Source organism: Acartia tonsa, chromosome 4 (assembly GCF_053477335.1).
Source record: "Acartia tonsa isolate MP-2025a chromosome 4, ASM5347733v1, whole genome shotgun sequence".
Taxonomy (NCBI): domain Eukaryota; kingdom Metazoa; phylum Arthropoda; class Copepoda; order Calanoida; family Acartiidae; genus Acartia; species Acartia tonsa.
In genome coordinates this window covers 32,427,413-32,445,206 of record NC_137263.1, presented here as the reverse complement: position 1 = coordinate 32,445,206, position 17,794 = coordinate 32,427,413, and the positions used below count along the sequence as shown (strand labels likewise).

Below are 17,794 nucleotides of genomic sequence, written 5' to 3'. Positions count from 1 at the left end.
TGTTGTCATAGGAATCATTATTCCAAAAACCAGATAAAAATGATAACTAGATCATTGAAGGTACTTAAAAAAAAATTAGATGAACCTATGGGCTTTCTGGTAATGATTATAGTTCCTATGCCTTCTTAATTATACCCAACTGTTACAGAAATCACCATGTCAAGTTTGAAATCGATAGTACAATTGTGTAACACCTAAGTTAACGATGAGAGCAAGCCGTTATGGACGTAAGGAAAAAAGCTGAATTTCACTTTTTAAAGACCAAAATTTTAGATGAACTTGAGGACATGTAATTGAAGAGAAATCATAAAATAGTTAAATTGATGGAAAAGTTGAAACGATATACAAGAGCTAAATGTATGTATATGAGATTCGCTACTTTGAATGTTATCATTCTTGTACCTTTTATGTTCAAATAATATCAATATTGGAGTTTTTAATTATATATAGATTTATTACAAAAAAATGCAAAAACACAGGAAAATGCAAAAAAATGTATGAACTTTAATTTTTAAATATATCTAACAGTGAACAGGTTTATTAATAAAAATTTACTGAACTTTTTACTCCATATAATATTTTCTGGTGAATAAGAAAATGGCGATATTTGAAAAAAATATACATTTTTCTAAGCGTGAATTTTCAAAGGTACATCAAAATTTTTGAAGTGAATAATTTATATCTAGATAATCTGACAGTTTTCATAAATCATTATGCAGTTGTAGCATAATTAATAACTGAAGCATTGATACATTATAATAAAGTGTATTAAACAAAACAAAAAAAAAGATATTTACTTGGCAAGGTCCGCCATGAACGTCCATCGGTTCAACACTCCTATGATAATGGATATAGAAAACACGTGGATATTATGACAGGGAAAAAAATTGTCGTCAATTTAGGCAACTAACATGGAACTCATTTATTGGTCTGTATGTTTATCCAGTAAGAGTGGAGGGGATGGTATAAAGGGGGTGGATAAGGGTAACGTTGTTTTAGCTCGCTGCAAGTTTCACTTTTTTATAGAACATGAAAATTTAGTGTAACATCCAAGTAAAAATATATCCATTCCTGTGATGTAATCTCTCAGCTTTAATGGGTCATTGTGACTAGAATCGCCCTATTTAATTAAAACATTTACTTTTAGTTTTACCACAATTTTATTTAACAAGAACAAACTTTTCACAATAAGCGTGTGTTTAAATGTGAAAATGATTAATGCTCTTATGATTTATCTTGACATTTAGTGATTTTTTTTACATTCTATTAATTTTTCTACAGTAGGAAAACATTTTCTCGTATTCATTCGAATCCGGTGGATAGGAACCGGTTCTCATCCATACGAAAAAACTATGTCTAGCATCGTATTGTATCCAGCTTTCTACGAATATAGAAATGTACAATCATAAGATTAAAACTAGTTTTGATCTCATAATTGTACATTCTATATCCGCGGAAAGCCGTTTATAATACGATGCGAGAAATAACTATTCTAATATTTCAAGAAAACCTTGTATAAGAAAATAGTATTTTAATTTTGAAAAATAAGTATATTGAAAAGAGGAGTGATAGAAAGAAGTGTATAAATTAAAAGGGTTTGTTTAATTACATGGAGAATTTGGATGGTGAGTAATGTGAGCATGTAAAGTAAATGTTCCTGAGGTAATGTGGATTGAAATTCAACTAGCAGCACCAACAAAAGCCTACAAAACAAAACAAAAAATATCAGAACAAGTCTTAAAATCAGGGATATAAAGGGATAAGACAATGTCCGATAAATTGGTGTACAATTACATCCCCACCCCAATACTAAACAAAATTACAAACTGTAGATTAAAGTTAGTGGTAGTAAATGTGAGCACCCAACTTAATGAACCAACCAATCAACATTTATTGAAGTCCCCAAAGTAGTAAAGCCAAGGATGAAGAAAATGTTATTATAAAACTTTGGTGACTTGTGTAATAAGCAGTCTAATGTCCCCTCCCTCCCTGCTTAAAACGCAATGGTGTAATGAATGAAAAGTAGATAAAGAAAACAAAGGAAGAATATAATCCTTTCTCTCAAGTCAATTCTTTTTGTTTAAAAAAAAATTGACAAATAAAGGGACATGGGTTGTTTACTACATCCCTTTTAACAAAGACTACGCACGAACGAGCAAAAGAAATTTTAAGCACCTTCAATCAATTATTTTAAATATTCTTCTTTAATATACAAGATTTATGTTAGTTTTATATGAACAAGAATGATATTGACAACATCCGCAAAAGCGAAGATCTAAAATTCTACGGTAGGATATACTCACATTTTTGGGCCTTGATTTTAGAAATGCTTCGCTTCTAAATTTGTGATTTTTCCAAATATCAGATGCAAGGATAATTATATCATACAAAGTTAATGTCAAAAAAGTAAAAAAAATCAGCAAGCTCAAATACTTTCTGATAACAAATACAGAGTTGCCACGCTTTCTAAATCATACGTAACTATTACAATATCGATAGGATAATTATAACATGCCTAAGTTAACGATAAGAATATACGCTGCGAACACTCCGACCTAATTATAGAAAAGCTCTCTTTTTAAAATGTTTCAAAGCATTTAAAAAAAAATATCTTCAAATGTTTTCTTGAGTTCAAAGTGTATATAAAATAACATTGCAAAACATTTTTTTTGGCGGTTTTCTTTATTTTCGTTTGAATGCTAGTAATCAAAAGCCTAGATGCCAAAGGATTTCTAAGTCATTAAATTAGTGATACCTAAAATTTCAATGCTTTTATATTGGTTTTCAATCAAATTTTTATTTAAACCCCTAACAATTTTTTAAAAGCAAATAATACTTACAGAAGTCCGTTTTTCTTGGCTGAAACTTTCGGGACCCGTTCCTCACGTCCATCTTTACCCTTCAGATTCAGAAATACGGCATCCAAAATTTCTTTGCCATCTTTCTTCGCGCTGATGGACTGAATCTTCGGCATTTCCGGTTCAACAGGAGCATTCACATAATCAACCTCTGGAAGAGTACAATCATCTTCGCTTTCACTGTCATCATATTTGGCTGTCTCATGCTTTTTCCGGGGTGTACTGCGTCCAATCTTTCTTAAATTATGAGGAACTTTGAATGGACTGGTGGTAATGTTGTCTAAGATTGCCAAGGGTTTGCTGTTTCTGACCGGGCTTGAACAATCATGAGGTATAGTATGACTAGTGCATGGTTTATTGTTCTCTTTTTCATCATCAACTTTGGCTTTCTTTGGAGCAATCTCAGATTCTTCATAGGCAGTCAGGTTCGCAGTTTCCTCTATGTTGTCAATGTAATCCTCGCAATCTGCGGCTGTCGATCTAGTTTCAGGGGGCGAAGACGCAACAGGAATTGTGTCTCCCTTTAAAATATTTGGTTTTGAAGCTTCATTCAATGACATGTCCATCGCATTTGATTGCACTGATGACTTAGCGTTCTTGGATGTTGATTGTTGCGATTTATCATCCGTTGAACTTAATCCCTCGTTATCATCTTGAACCAAAAAATCTCTGAAACCGCTGAAACCAATGGCATGAACAGTTTTGTCCAGAATTCTGAGGACTATTTTCATGGCAGAGTGGCAGGCGTGAAGCTTTGTCCAGGTTTCCAGGTTACTGGCCAACATGTTCCAGACACAGGACATTCGTACCTCACCTAAAATTTAAATTTATGCATTTAAAATAATTTCTAAAGGAGAGATATTTCATGAATATATATTTTGGTAAACTTTTACTTTATTCTTTGTTGATAAATATGTATCCTTACTATTTTTAAAATAACAACTAAGATTGCAAAATGCCGAAAGATACAGTTTATTGAATAGATTCTCCCATAGCCTCACAGAAATAGGTTTGATTACGTAATTACCCCTCTTAATTATTTCATAGAACGTACCCTCAACCCCCAACCTCTGAAAGCACTAATCCTTCCCTACATCAATAGGTTAGATTCTGTTCAGTCGTTTGCGAGATATTAGCCGATCAACTGACAGACGGACATCATGTTACATACGGATTGCTAAAAACTAATACAAAATATTACTTGGAATGTTGAGCTTTGGTAATCCTAACATCAACTGCAAACATATAAAACCCATCAGTGCCTAAATAGAAATAATTCAGTTAATTAAAATGTAATTTTCTTACTTCCTACAATGAAAATAACAACAATGTGTAATTGTATTGTGTAAAAGAAAACCAAACTAAATAAATTACATTAGAACTGGTGAAGGGTTCTTGCCTAGTTTCCTTTTTTTATATTCTTCAGAGAGCTAAAGTGACACGAAAATGGATGAAAAATTGTACATCCCCAATGCCGATAAACAAATTCAACACTTCTGTAGAAACCAAAATAAAGTTCCCAAATGAGAGAATGCGTTTTAAATTTTAGAAACCAGTATTATTTTTAGTCCAATGTCCTCTCCCTACTTGATATGTTGAATGTGTCTACCTTGAGTTTATATGTCTGCGGTGGACACTTGGGTACAGTGTCAATCATTAAGAGTTGGTTCAAAGGATGGTTAATATGTCGCTTCCTCATAATCTAAACATTTAAAAATAAATATTTCATTAACCTAAACTTGAATTTAGTGAACTGCATATTGTTTCCTGTTTAATGGTTTAAACTACATTTATAGGGCAAATATTTGAATGAATTTCGTAGTTTTAAAAAATATTAAGATTTGAAAATCATATTCTTGTGATATATGCCTCTATATAGCTGCCTTATTTTCACAAAAACAGCATGACGACTAATTTAGTGATGTCTAAGTGTTTGTTCTGAAATCATTTTTCTGGAATGCACTTCATGCAACTATCCATTTAAATATTAAAATAACAATATTACAGACAATAAAGGTAGTGAGGTCTTTATTTCTTGAGCAAAAGATCTCTTCAATACTTACTGTTCTACCTTTTTAAGAAATCTAGGGCAAATTTTAGGCTATTTTCTAAATTAGCTCAGAGGTTAAATTCTCAAGAATATTGAGAACCGAGTGCTGCAGTAAATAATGCGTGACCTTTAAACTGAGAAAAAGGGGAATTATTTGGCCCATTAACAGGTACAACTGATCAATAAGGCAGTTTTTAAAAAGTCGTGTAAACAAAGAATTAGTTGTTTAAAATAGTGATTAACATCTACAGTTAAGATCTAATTATCCTTTAATGTATTATATTCATGAAATCATATATTTTCTCCAAAAGGTACAGTTCTAGGATTATTTTTTTTAAACAGATACTTCTAAGTACTTACATTGGGTACGTTTTCCCAGGACCAGTTGATTGATTGTTTTGACACTGCAGGTTTAAAACAAACCAAACAAGAGATGCAGAGATCTGACAATGTCTAAATAAAAACAAATATATGAACATAAAAACATTTCTGCCAATAAAACTTACAGTAGTAACAAGACACAACAAAAACTGCTCTTCATTAAAATACTTTATATAAACTTTATTTTTTTCCACACAAGTTTTTAAAGCTAAGTCTTTAAACCTTTAGTAACCGCCCAAGAAAAGAATATAATTGGGGAGACAGTAGATTACCCACCCCCAACAATTTATTTTAATGGAATATTAGTCTCCCCCCCTATCAAAAAAAAAAAAAAAAATGGAAACCCCTCATAAAAATTATTTCACCTCGAACCATGATTTAAAGCCCTAAACAGTTTTTTTGAGGGAGGGGAAGGAGAGGCTTTTTTTGGAGGGAGGGGAATGAGAGGCTTTTTTTGGAGGGAGGGGAAGGAGAGGCTTTTTTTGAAGGGAGGGGAAGGAGAGGCTTTTTTTTACTCCACTCATATTTTAAGATTGAAACCAGTTTTGTTAGACCCTAGTGGCCGTGCTAACAAAACAGGTAGGTATTAATATTATGAACTTTTTAAAAATGTTTGTAGAAATTGTCTGAAATACGATGCTATACATGATTTTTTTAGTATAGCTGAGAACCGGTTCTAATCCAACGATTATTTATCGGTGTCAATGCAATACTGGAATTAGATCTTACCTTGTGATCCTGTAATAATGATGGAAAACTCTGGAAAAGATGGCTGATTATGTCACTGATAATCATCATCAACATTCTAAAAACAAATAATAACTTTTAATCACTTGTTTTATGGTTGTTTGATTTCAGAAAGGCTGCACATAATAAGACCGATAAAATTAGCCATATTTTGATCAGGTTTAGACTTTTAGCTGATTTTAAAAATTGTATAAGGTTGATTTACCTGAGACTTTCAGGCGGCAGACGAGCCCTAGCCTTAATTACTGTATGTTTGACTGTGTTTGTTGCAAACGACGGCAGGACCAATATTTCGAAAATTTTCATCTAACCCTAAGAGATAACACCACCCCCCCCCCCCAAACCATCCCCAAAAATGCTCCCCCTTAAAAATAAATGTGAACTCCCCCCCCCCCTTTCATTGAGAAATGCAACTAGTAAATAATGAAATTACTTGTCTTGAATGAAGTTTCTTTCTTGTGACACTGTCATTAGAGTGTAGAAAATAGATTTAGCTTGATCCAAATCTACGAGAACACTCTGGCCTTCTTGATCAACCTCGGCCCAAGCAAACCTCTCCTTCGATATTAAGGTCTAAACAAAAATATTTGACATTAGTTGCAATTAACCCGAAAGCTAAATTGTAATTTTTGAGTTAGGACAATTACCTACAGCCTTGAAGTATAAATTAAATCGAACTTAATTATTATTAATTAAAAAAAAATTATTAAAATAAGCGAGAGCTCCCATGAGACAGAGCGGTACAATTTAGGTTGCTAACATGCAACTTACTTATTGGTCAGACGTTCGTCAATCCAGTAGGAGGGGAGGGGATGATGTAAAGAGAGGGTAGCGTTATTTTAGCCTGCTGCTTGTTTCACTTTATTAGAGAAAAAGAAAATCTGGTTTAAGATAAAAGAAATGATATATAGAATGGCATCTCGGGGCTAAAAATTTTTTTTTTTTAATCTTAAAATTGTACATTTTTATATTCGTAGAAAACTGGATATAATAAGATATATACCCGTATTAGAGAAAATGTTCTGATGAGAATAACAGGAGGAATTGGTTTCATATCAGTAACGTCTATCTTTGCACTTGATGCTTCAAGCTTCAAATGTTCATTAATCGGGACGCGAAATTTATCCGTGAGCTGGAAAGCTTTGCAATAATGTTGTTCTTGTTTCCGATTCTTCATATTTCTTGCTAATCCCTTTGGTTTCTCCGTATCTGTTCCTTTGTCAGGTGTTTTCCAATTTTCACAGTCTTTGTCCTCATCTTGTAGAAATTTAGCCTCAGAGGGTCCTTGAGCAGCTAAATCATTTGACTTTTGGGCAGATAATGATTTAGTAAGCATAAGTTTCTTTACTTTATCCCCCAGCTGTGATACTTCAGGTTGTGTTTCTGTGAACTTACGTTTCCAGAGCTGTAACAGAGGGTATGATGTCGTGGAAGAGGGTGGGGCCGTGAGGGTGGAGCTGTCGTGAGATGGGCCAGGTTCTGATTCCATTGCCGTGGGATCATTATCAGCTGGTTCCGATGCAACTTTTAGATTATCAGGCGGAACTGTGGCTTCACCAGAAGGATTTTCTGTATCTGTTATTTCAACTGTTGGATTTTCTGCTTCTGTGGCCGCAATGTTAGGCTGAGATTGTGTTTGTTGAGGTAGGACTAGATGAATGTTGACTCTGTAGTTGGTTAAGACTGTTAGGATATGGCTCCACGTTACATTCCAGCTGTACTTGTAGTTACACAGCAAGCTCAGAAAACCTTTCTCTAAAATAAAATAAATATTTAATACAATTTCAGTTTAGTTATTGCACAAACGCATTCAGAAAAGCCATATTACGCATTTGAATGAACAAGAAAACAGCAAACTGCAATAAAAGTTGAAAATGTACAAAGAGTCTAAAATACTTTAAATGTTTAAATGAGAAACAATCGAAAGCCAGTGTAAGTGTATGTATCTCTGAGAAGTATGGAAATACATAATGAGCGCTGTTCTTCACCAGAAGGGCAATTAAAGCCAAACAGACAGACGGATGCAAGGACATACACTAGTTATTTATAAAGAAAACTTGCCTAGATATTCATATTTGTTAATTTGATCAGTAGGAAATACACTGAGACTGTAGAATAGAAAATCACAGATCTTCTTAAAATCCTTCTGAAATCAATAAATCGCATTATGATGTATTTAACATGAATAGAACATAATTTAAAGAGAAATTGAACAAACAGAAGATTAAATAATAACAGTAGAACTTCAGAAAATATTGATGTTACGCCGAGCGCCATTAAAACTCTAGTTAAAACTATATACTTTTATCACTAGTAATTTTAACATTTAGCATTTAGTATGGCTATAAACTTTATGGTATTTTAATGTGTTTTAATCTTTCATTCGTCAATTCTTGTTTTCTTTGTATAACTACTAGAGGCTGCGCCCAAAGCATCTAGGAGCTCAATATTCGAAGTAATATAGAATGGCCGAAAAAGAGCCTAAAACTATCCCAGGACCTGTAAGAGGCTTTATTGTAAAAGGAGGAACATATCGGTTCAGCGGTTAGTAACATTCTTCATTAAAGACAAAAAAAACTATGAAAATTTGCCTTACCTTATCGTCTATTAGAACAGAACCAGGTACAGTTGGTATCAAGGAATTCATCAACAATATTGGATCCTGACAATAAAAATATCAAATTCAAAATAAAATCGAATTTGCCATATCTCATTTCAATTAGCATTCACATCTATGACAGTTTTATAGGGTTATCTTTAAAAAGCTAGTAATATTTGTTCTTAAAATTGGTCAAAAAAATGTTAGATTAATACAAAACTGAAGTTGATTGCATCCCCCCCAACCACCTTATGTTATTAGTATTGAATAAGAGCAAGTGTTATAATAAACACTTAATAATTATAAACTTTTAATCAATAATATAAGAAAATGGAAAGAATAAAATAATCTTAACCTGATGTAACTTGTTGAAATCAAGTATAGATGATGTTAGTCCTTCCTTCTGTAGTAAAGAACTATCATAATTGAAGTTTGTATCTAAAACAAGAATAACAAAATCAAATGTATCTCAGCGATTCAGAAGAAAACAATTTAGTTACAAGAAACTCTTAACAAAATTGACTGACAAGGCACTATGTTCTTAAAACTTAAGAGAAAAATATACTCTCTCAAGAAATTCGTTCAGATTGTTTAGTATCTTGCAAACAAGGTTTTTCCTAAAGAAAAGTTTACCACCATGAAAATGAAAATAAAAATAGTGTAAGACTAACTTACCCAATCTCAAATCTCCATGTTCAAATTTGGCAAAACCCTAGAAAAAAAGATATTATATGTATGTACAGGGTGGGGCAAATAAGACCGGACAAACTTTAAACGGCCATAGCGCCAAAACTACTTGACCAATCAGGACGTTTGACCACACTATAAAAAGCTTAGGTAATGACCTTTTAGCACAAAAAAAATTTGGGACGAAGATAGACGTGTACACCGAGCTGGCCGCGCATATTTTTTAACAAGGCAGATTCCAAATGCGCCGGTGGTTAATGCTCAAAATCACATAACGTAGGGTCCGATAGTGGGTGTCTTAGGCTCATTGAGACACACATTTTGCCGTGTTTAAATCCATTTTAGCTCAATCCTAGCCGAAATGAGATCGATTTTTCAAGATTTTGAGCCTTAAGAAATTACAAACAGTAGGGCCCGACAGGGAAGGAGTTGGAAATTTGACCCAAAAATTTGTGTGTGTCTTAAGCTCATCGAGACACGCATTTTGAGTACTTAAAGTCCACTGTAGCTAAATCCTAGCCCAAATGAGAGCAAAAACATGGATTTTGTCAATTTGGCGGTTACTCATGTTCCTTAGGAAATGTGGCCTCCCAGCAGCCCGATCTTAATTCAATGGACTTTTGGGCCAATGGCTACTTTGAAGCATGCACCAATAGACGTGCCCATACCACAAAGACCTCCCTAATTGCCACTATCAAGGAGAACTACGCCAGCTTTGACAGGTACATTTTGACCTGGACCTGCCGGCGGTTGAGGAGGCCGATAAAGGCGGTGATTGAAGCTGGCGGCGATTTTGTTGAATTATCTATTAGTCATATACCTATTTTGCTTGCCAGTTTTTAAAATTCAATAAAATCTTTAAAATTGACGATTTTATGTTAATTTGTTTAGAAAATAGAATTTGTCCGGTCTTATTTGCCCCACCCTGTATATATATAATTATCGGGTGCGCCCCTAGCATATAGGGGTCTTATATTCGAAGGGATATGGAAGGGCAAAAAAAATAGCCAAAAGCCATACCAAGACTTATTTATAAAAATAGAATAGTCTAAAACCATTTCAGGACCTATAATAAGCTTTGCTGTAAAGGAGAACCATATCGGTTCAGCGGTTAGCGATATCCTTCGCTTCAGACAAAAAAGCTTACTACTTTAAATATTAGGATTAAGCTTGAAGCCTATCTGGGGATTACAATGGGAATTTGGCAATAATGTTACTGGAGATTTTTATAGATAAAAGATTTTTACATTTGAATTGTTTTAATCTTGAAATAGTTAGATGTTTGCTACAACTACAAATTTGTTGTATTTTCATTTTATCAAAATGTTTTTACCTGTTTGAAATTAAATATGGCGACACCAGGTGCATATTTTTCATACAATCTACAAACAAAAAGTAAAATAAGACCATTAACCTTTTCCCAAGGAATACGTGCCCGTAAGTTGTTCGGAGGGTGAAAAGGAACCAAACATAAGTGAATATTAAAGAAAAGGCATAATAATAACTAGTTATAAATGGGAATATGGGGGTATGGGAAATACCTTGGCCACAAAATACGCCCAAATCAGAAGCATGCATATTTAGGACTTAAAAGCAAAGGTTCTGAGACTAAAGAGTTGGTAATGAGTAGGTCACTGGCCAAATTATCATTTTTGACGTAATTCTTCATGTCCCATAAATTTATAATCAAACTTTACCTTTTATCATCATTTTTGTTCTTGTTCTTCGCCTTCTTTTTAGGTGAGAAGAACTCCTTTTCTGGCTTTAGTTCATCAATATTTACTTCATTGTTTCTTAATTTAATGTAGTCCTAATAAAATAACAAAAATTATTTCCAATAAAAGCAAAACATTTAAGTAAAATAGAATAAACTGATTAGTTCATCTTTGTTAATATTATTGTATTTATTATTTTTAAATCTAAGGATATTAAGTTTTCAAAATCCGCTAATTAACAAATCATACACTGATATTCTTAAGTTTTAAAGTAGCTGCGCTACTAAACATAATAACAGACCTCTTGTTGAAGTAATTCTTGAGTGTTAGGGTTGTCTTCCTTCAAGAAATTCTGCGAACCACAAACGCTGTCGCCTACGATACATTTTTATTTCAATTTACATAGCATGTGTTTTTATTTTAATGTGGCTTTGCACCAAGTATTTTAATGAGGGAGGGGAAAATCATTTTATTGACCATTTCTCATGCATTACATTAAATCAGTTGTAACAATCAAGAAACTTAAAATATTTCTCTAGCCAATTAAGAAATACACTGTATAACCATTTGACTGTCTTTTAATCTCTAATAACTCGGTTAATTGGATTTAAATCATGCAAAATTGCTTTGAATGTGATAAATTTGGCAGATAAATGAATAAAACTTCTTGAGACTATTCCCATGGCCATAAACAACTGTTTAAAAACTAATTTGTCTGTATGTTTATCTTGCTAGCTGTATATAGTCACAAATTACGTTTCATCCCAGTAAGTAAAATCATATTCAACTTAACTTACCAAGAATATTACTGATGTTAATCGAGGACTGTGTTTCATTAAGCTTAGAATTTTGTGAGAGGACATGTTGTGAAGATTGTTGGCTACTTTCTTCGTTGTTTTCCTGGCTATTTACTCCCTTAATAAAAGCATAAGAGTCCAAACATATTATGTTATTATCAAAATACTACATGCAAGCACCTATCCAATTTAAAATGCAGCCTCTTGTTAGGAGAAACATGACAATGACAGCACTTTCCGTCGAAAGAGATGCTTCTTTTACTAAGGAAACAACAAACTCTTTTTTTTCAACGAGAATAAAGAAATGGGATAAAATAACGCTTCACCCTGCACAAAAAAAACATGAACCTAAAATGACAGACATGATAATCTTTAGCTTTTAATATTATTTAATGAAGCTTGCAGAAAACACCACCATAACTGCTAAAAGACTGCCACAAGTAGACTCAATACCCCATATAAGAAGCCTCCAGTTCTACTATCAAAAACAGTTAGCTTGGACGCTTCAAATTTGGTATTGGGCCGGTCTTGTGGGGCGGTCTATCAGTAATTAGAGCGTTGTATTTCCTGCAGGCTTCCTTTAATTTAAATGTTACCAGCTCAGATTCGGGGAGTAAGCCAACAAATGTCATTGTCAGCTCACTTTCTATGCTCTGAAATTGAGAACCTCGAATTTAATTTAAGATAAACAAAACAAGACTGTTTTGATATGAAATAAGGAGAAGCAAACAAACATATATTTTAGTAAATCTTAACTAATTTCAAAAAATTTAAGTTTATTATTATCAAGAATACAAAATAAATTTGTCTTGTAGCTTGTTATTTCATTTTTTACGTAAAAATGGTATAAAATAAATATTCGCGCGATATTTGTTTTGAAGCGCATTTGCCGCGTTATATTTTATTGGTTAACAGAAAGACGACATTTAAAAAGAAGTGTATTCAGCGACAAATTTACACAATAAATGGGTCTTTTAATCTAACCCCTTTTCAGAAGAAGAAAGTTTTCAAATATTTTGATAGCATTACCATAAAATATTTCAATTGGACTGAGCAATTACATCATAATAAAGATATATAGTGTTACACAAGTTCAAAAAGACAGAATTATAAAGCAATAAATTTAATATTTTTCATTTATTAAAACAAGATGAGATTAACAAATAATTAAACAATCTGTGCACTTGCTGTTTGTGTTGGTAACTTCAATAACTTCCTGGCTGCCTCCTTATACTTTCTCAATGTTTCTTCATCCTCTCCGGCATTTAGCACATCTTCAAGACTTTGCTTGAAAGCATCGTCATACTTGACTTCACCCTTATCACTAATCTCAGCGGCGAATTCAGCATGGTCGTCATACGCCTTCTGCTCCCAAGCATCCGTACGCCAGGATTCAAAGTAGAGAGCGGTTGTGAGATACTTGGCGTAGTCCAGGTTTTGACCGCGGTAAGGACAGCGGTCACAGACTAGGGTTACAATGTCACTGTCAATATCATACCTGAAATTAGTGCAATTTATTGATGTAATATGAAAATAGTTTTCTAAGATAGGTTGGTAATAGTTATTGTCACCATGTATAGAATCTCAAAAAAATAGTTCGGTGTCGACAAATCGCAATTTATGAAAAGATTTTCTTTTAGCTAATAAATTCTATGTTATAGTCATTAAGATGGAAACATGCAAAAGCATACACATACAGTCAAAATCAGTAATAAATAAATTTCTAATAAAATATAATTTTGGAATAAGCTAGGTACTCTAAGTATTGTTATTTTTTTGTATATGTAGAAAAAGTAAGTTGCTCTATAAAAAAGAGAAGTTGTATTTGCTCTATAGAGTAAAAGCTTAAAACATGCGGACATTGTACTAAAAATATCAAATATGCTGCAAAATACCTGTTGCCAAGAAGTCTGATAATTTTGTCTCTGGCATGATGATCAAACTGAAGGCTGGCTAGTTTAAACTTGAGGGTAACCCTGCGGGATCTTCTGTCTCTTATAGAGGAGTCGGAGTTTAGATAATCGGTTGTAGTAACCTAAAAAAATTATATCACATGTAAACTATTAATTATTTTAATCTGTTAAACCGTTGATGTTAGTAACGTCCTATTTTATGTTTATTCCTGTACTAATCAAACATAAACTTTAGGGAGTGAAAACCATACAATAATTTACAGAAGCTTAATACATCTTTTAAAACTTCTCAAAACGATTAGGCAAAATGCAACATAGTTAGCTCATCTACATTTAAATTTTAAAAGAATTACAGTTTTAATCACCCCTTTTATACTTTCAAGAGGAAAAAACACATTTAGTACACCAAGTTATCGGAGAAACTTATCTTTAATTTTCCAAAACTTGCTTAAGGGTTAAATAAGAAAATACAGCACCTGAATTGGGAAATGTTTTTCAATTTTCTCCTCAGAGTCTAGCCCCCTGGGAAATGGCGTGCAAAATTTTTTCAATGCCGCGCAGTGTTTTTGAATGACTGGAGGTGTCAAGTGAAGAAAATTTGGAATTTTCATAAGCTCTGTGTTGCCGTATTTGGAAGGCACAACCTAAAATTTGAAAAGATTGAATTCAACTTATTAAAAGGTTGGGTAATATCTCTTGTACAAAGCTTTCAGTACAATTATTAGTAGAGCAAGAGATAATTGGAATAAAACAAAAGCATAATTTAGCACTCTTCAATTAAACAATTACAAAAAATAAATTGCTATCTATGTAAAAGAGGGGCGAAATGTTACCCCCTTTCCTTCAGAGGAAACAAGTCGATAGGCTATCTCAAGTAGGCATAATATGAGAAAAATACATGTCTCAACTACTACTAACCCCAGTAAAAAACTCAAGCTCCTTTATTTCAATATCTCAAGTAGGAAAAATAAGTAATTTCACAAAGACAACAACAAATGAAATATAAAAAATAAAATACATAAAAAGGAAACACTTGATTATTGCTCAAATCTAGCAAATCAAAATTACCTGATTCCTAAGCTGGGTAGCTCCCTGTCTGACAGGCAAGGGTACCACAGCAGGATGAAATGTTCTGGCAGCTGGCCACACACTGTTCCAATCCTGATCCGGTTTCATCTTGGTGTGACGTGGAGCTTTGTTATCATCTTGTTGATTTCTGCGCATGCGCTGATTCTGGCGTAGACCATCGTCGTACTGAGGTTTTCCTGGTAAAATTTAACATTAATTCTTATTTTCAACATTTTAACTGGAACTGATGATATTTTTGATTGGTAAGTATGTATAAAATTTTTAAAAATTGTGTTTCTATCAATTAACAAGTCAAGCTAATTGTCAAGTTTTAGCAGCAAAATTAGAACCATTGGTGAAGGCGATAAAACTATGTATTATTCATTTAAGATTTCTTTGCAAAGATGTTACAACATTAGAAAGAAAATTAGAGTATGACATAAAGCAATAAAAAACATTACTAAGTAGTAACATATACAAGTCTATGTATAGACTATGAAATAAAAGTACCTATATCCAAAACTCTAAAAATTCCAGCGTTCTCTTCTTCAATAATTTGTTTGGCATCCTTGTTTTATTACATTTTAAAATAATTTCAGAATTAATTTAAATTAAGATTAACAGGGGCAAATACATATCATTTTGCAAAAAAAAAAAATTAAAAAAATATGTTTATTATTATAATACTAAAGGAAAATCTAAACGTAAAAGTATGAAATGTAAAATTTCCTTTCTAAATTCAGAGCCTCCAGATCGCCTATTCTTCATTTCACCTGAAATATTTTAAATATTTTTTACTTCCTAATATGTCATTTTGAGATGCCTATAGCACTTTTGTTACTAAAGCTGGTGGTATTGGGTCTACTTTTGGGTCTTTCGGCAGTTAGAGCGGTGTATTTCCTGCTGACTTTCTTCAAAAAATTGTGTCATTGCTTAGAATTTTTTAAACTTATCAATTATTATTAAAAGAAAAGCAACTCAACAATTTAATCATAAAAATCTATCTTCTATATTAGATTATAAATATAATTTTCGTGTTTATTTTACTTATGTCAATCTCGTTTATACAATGCAAAGGTGCTCCAATTTTTAAACCACGTTATAATATAATATTCGTTGGCTCAAACACTATGGGTAATTTTATTCAATTTTATTGGTTGGTTCCAAACACTTCAACCAATAATTCTAATATAAAGAAAAGGTAATTTTGTTTATTATCAAGTATGTATGATTTTAAATTTATCGTCCATTGACTATTTCTTAAGATCCAAACTTAAGTAGGAATGATTTTAAAAAAGGAGCCTCAGTAGGGATACGATGGATAAAATTTACATTAATAAGATAATTATCATTAATTAATAATTATTAGCACTCTTAATCATGTTATATTAGTGTGAAATTATAATTATAAAAAAAACTTCAACCTGATAACAAGAAACTTACATGGTCTCGAGGTGGACACCATCCTGATGCCAACTGGAGAGAGTCCATACTTGCGCAAACATGCCGCGCTCACAGACATATTAGTTTCTACAGTTCTGTAAAGTATCAAGTCTATTATTATTCACTCCTTTCATTCATTAATTAAAATTATATATTTATTTGACAGAATGGAAACTACAAGCAAACACAAAATAAAATATCTTCCACAATAACTTTAAAAATAAAATAATTGAATAAGATATTTGGAAAAAAAGTTACAAAATTAATGGTGGTGATCAAGCTCGAATCTAAGTCCACAGTAGTTGCAAGAGTGTGCCCCGGGTTGGTCCAGGTTAATATAAATCTTGGGGTGGCCGAGGGCTCCGCCGCCTCCATCGCAGGAAACCTTAAAATAAAACATTAAAGCAAGTTGAACGAAAATTCAGCACTCTAGATTTCAAAGTACAATACAAAGTATCTAATGATTATAAAATACTTCACATGATTTTCGTTAGATATTTAACTCATCTAATGTTAGCATGATTTATTTAGTTCGAAAATCGCCAATTTTCAGTCATTTCGCGTAACTTTGACGGATCAAACTAAAAACCCAAGTTATAGCACAGCTGCACTACTTAAACTGAATATGTGCCTAATAAGTAGCGGAGCAATAATAATTCACTTACAATAGATTCTGTGACTTTCTTGACGGGTACTTGAGCAATTAGATCAATAGCCCACTGGCTGTTAACTTGCTTCTTCAAACCAGTTACTTCAAATCTTACATTTCTACAAACAGAACAGTAATTGTGGTGTTTTGTCAAAAATGAATACGATTTTTGAAGCTATTATTTCACTTCAAGTTTCCTTATTATATGTTAATTTAGTATTGTCTCCGAACGTCGGAATCTATCAAAAATTTCATAAACCACAAGCAACTCAGTTTTTGTTATTCAAATCACACGAAAAAAAATAAGATGTGGTCATTTAATTTCATTCTGCGACTTTATGTTAGCCCCAAATATTAAGGGAATAATAAAAGTGTCTGATGTTAAACTATTAATCTTCTTATTGTATCCCATCCAAATGCACCATAAAACTAAAGTCAACACAAACAAGAAATATAAAGAACCTTGGATCATCAGGAGAGTAGTCTTGACCAGTATGAGTGACTGAGTCACCAGATAAAGGGGAACTAGTTGACAGGCAAGCTACACCCTAAAAAACAGTTTAGTAACACTTTGATTTCAACAAAGCATTTGATGCAGTTAATCTAAGGATAGAGTAACTTTTTTTTACATTTACCAATAAAAAATGCAACTTCACTTAAATTGAAAAATGATAATTATGTCCAACTGTTTGTTGTAACACATTAACAACAAGGCTACATGATATTAGCAACAGATCTATTTTTGTTAGATTTTAACGATTATGACTAAAAGGACAGAACTGAGTGAACTAGAAGCTGCGCTGATTAAAAAAAATACCTGGCTGCGTGCACATAACCCAGGGCGGGCAACCAGCCTAAACACACGGCTAGCAAGCAACATAGCGATC

General features: G+C 32.7%; 3 protein-coding genes across 3 annotated transcripts; all 3 read right to left on the bottom strand.

Annotated features, from left to right (window-relative positions):
* Positions 1 to 433: 433 nt before the first annotated feature.
* Positions 434 to 12,488, bottom strand: LOC145316833 (uncharacterized). The gene is made up of 19 exons (XM_080157580.1): positions 12,431 to 12,488; positions 11,835 to 11,952; positions 11,339 to 11,412; positions 11,020 to 11,132; positions 10,656 to 10,704; positions 9,311 to 9,347; positions 8,991 to 9,073; positions 8,633 to 8,698; positions 8,098 to 8,182; positions 7,040 to 7,791; positions 6,470 to 6,609; positions 6,019 to 6,094; positions 5,269 to 5,361; positions 4,468 to 4,560; positions 4,060 to 4,120; positions 2,841 to 3,672; positions 1,660 to 1,703; positions 1,074 to 1,122; positions 434 to 839 (listed from the first exon to the last, which is right to left on the bottom strand). The coding sequence occupies exons 1-19, from the start codon at positions 12,464 to 12,466 to the stop codon at positions 794 to 796; spliced, it is 2,847 nt and encodes a 948-aa protein (XP_080013706.1). The 5' UTR covers positions 12,467 to 12,488; the 3' UTR covers positions 434 to 793.
* mRpS35 (mitochondrial ribosomal protein S35) lies at positions 12,487 to 16,354 on the bottom strand. The gene is made up of 7 exons (XM_080157583.1): positions 16,259 to 16,354; positions 15,548 to 15,588; positions 15,326 to 15,386; positions 14,816 to 15,012; positions 14,224 to 14,391; positions 13,730 to 13,869; positions 12,487 to 13,332 (listed from the first exon to the last, which is right to left on the bottom strand). The coding sequence occupies exons 1-7, from the start codon at positions 16,335 to 16,337 to the stop codon at positions 13,002 to 13,004; spliced, it is 1,017 nt and encodes a 338-aa protein (XP_080013709.1). The 5' UTR covers positions 16,338 to 16,354; the 3' UTR covers positions 12,487 to 13,001.
* On the bottom strand, positions 16,352 to 17,793 carry ND-13A (NADH dehydrogenase (ubiquinone) 13 kDa A subunit). Its single transcript, XM_080157587.1, has 4 exons — positions 17,725 to 17,793; positions 17,370 to 17,455; positions 16,924 to 17,026; positions 16,352 to 16,643 (listed from the first exon to the last, which is right to left on the bottom strand). Exons 1-4 carry the CDS (start codon positions 17,785 to 17,787, stop codon positions 16,521 to 16,523), a joined length of 375 nt encoding a protein of 124 aa, XP_080013713.1. The 5' UTR covers positions 17,788 to 17,793; the 3' UTR covers positions 16,352 to 16,520.
* Position 17,794: the final 1 nt, after the last annotated feature.

Bases quoted from the DNA above. Each gene is read 5' to 3' on its own strand.
- LOC145316833 (XM_080157580.1), bottom strand. From the start codon at position 12,466: ATGACATTTGTTGGCTTACTCCCCGAATCTGAGCTG. The intron at 11,133-11,338 runs GTCTGTTATTAT...TTATTTTATTAG, and splicing joins AAGAATTACTTCAACAAGAG to GACTACATTAAATTAAGAAA. The intron at 5,362-6,018 runs GTAAGATCTAAT...GTTTTTATTTAG, and splicing joins CATTATTACAGGATCACAAG to ACATTGTCAGATCTCTGCAT.
- mRpS35 (XM_080157583.1), bottom strand. From the start codon at position 16,337: ATGTCTGTGAGCGCGGCATGTTTGCGCAAGTATGGACTCTCTCCAGTT. The intron at 15,589-16,258 runs GTAAGTTTCTTG...AAAATATTTCAG, and splicing joins GGTGTCCACCTCGAGACCAT to GTGAAATGAAGAATAGGCGA. The intron at 15,387-15,547 runs AAGGAAATTTTA...ATGTAATAAAAC, and splicing joins CTGGAGGCTCTGAATTTAGA to AAGGATGCCAAACAAATTAT.
- ND-13A (XM_080157587.1), bottom strand. From the start codon at position 17,787: ATGTTGCTTGCTAGCCGTGTGTTTAGGCTGGTTGCCCGCCCTGGGTTA. The intron at 17,456-17,724 runs GTATTTTTTTTA...ACTGTTTTTTAG, and splicing joins GGTTATGTGCACGCAGCCAG to GGTGTAGCTTGCCTGTCAAC. The intron at 16,644-16,923 runs GTAAGTGAATTA...TTTTATTTTAAG, and splicing joins AGAAAGTCACAGAATCTATT to GTTTCCTGCGATGGAGGCGG.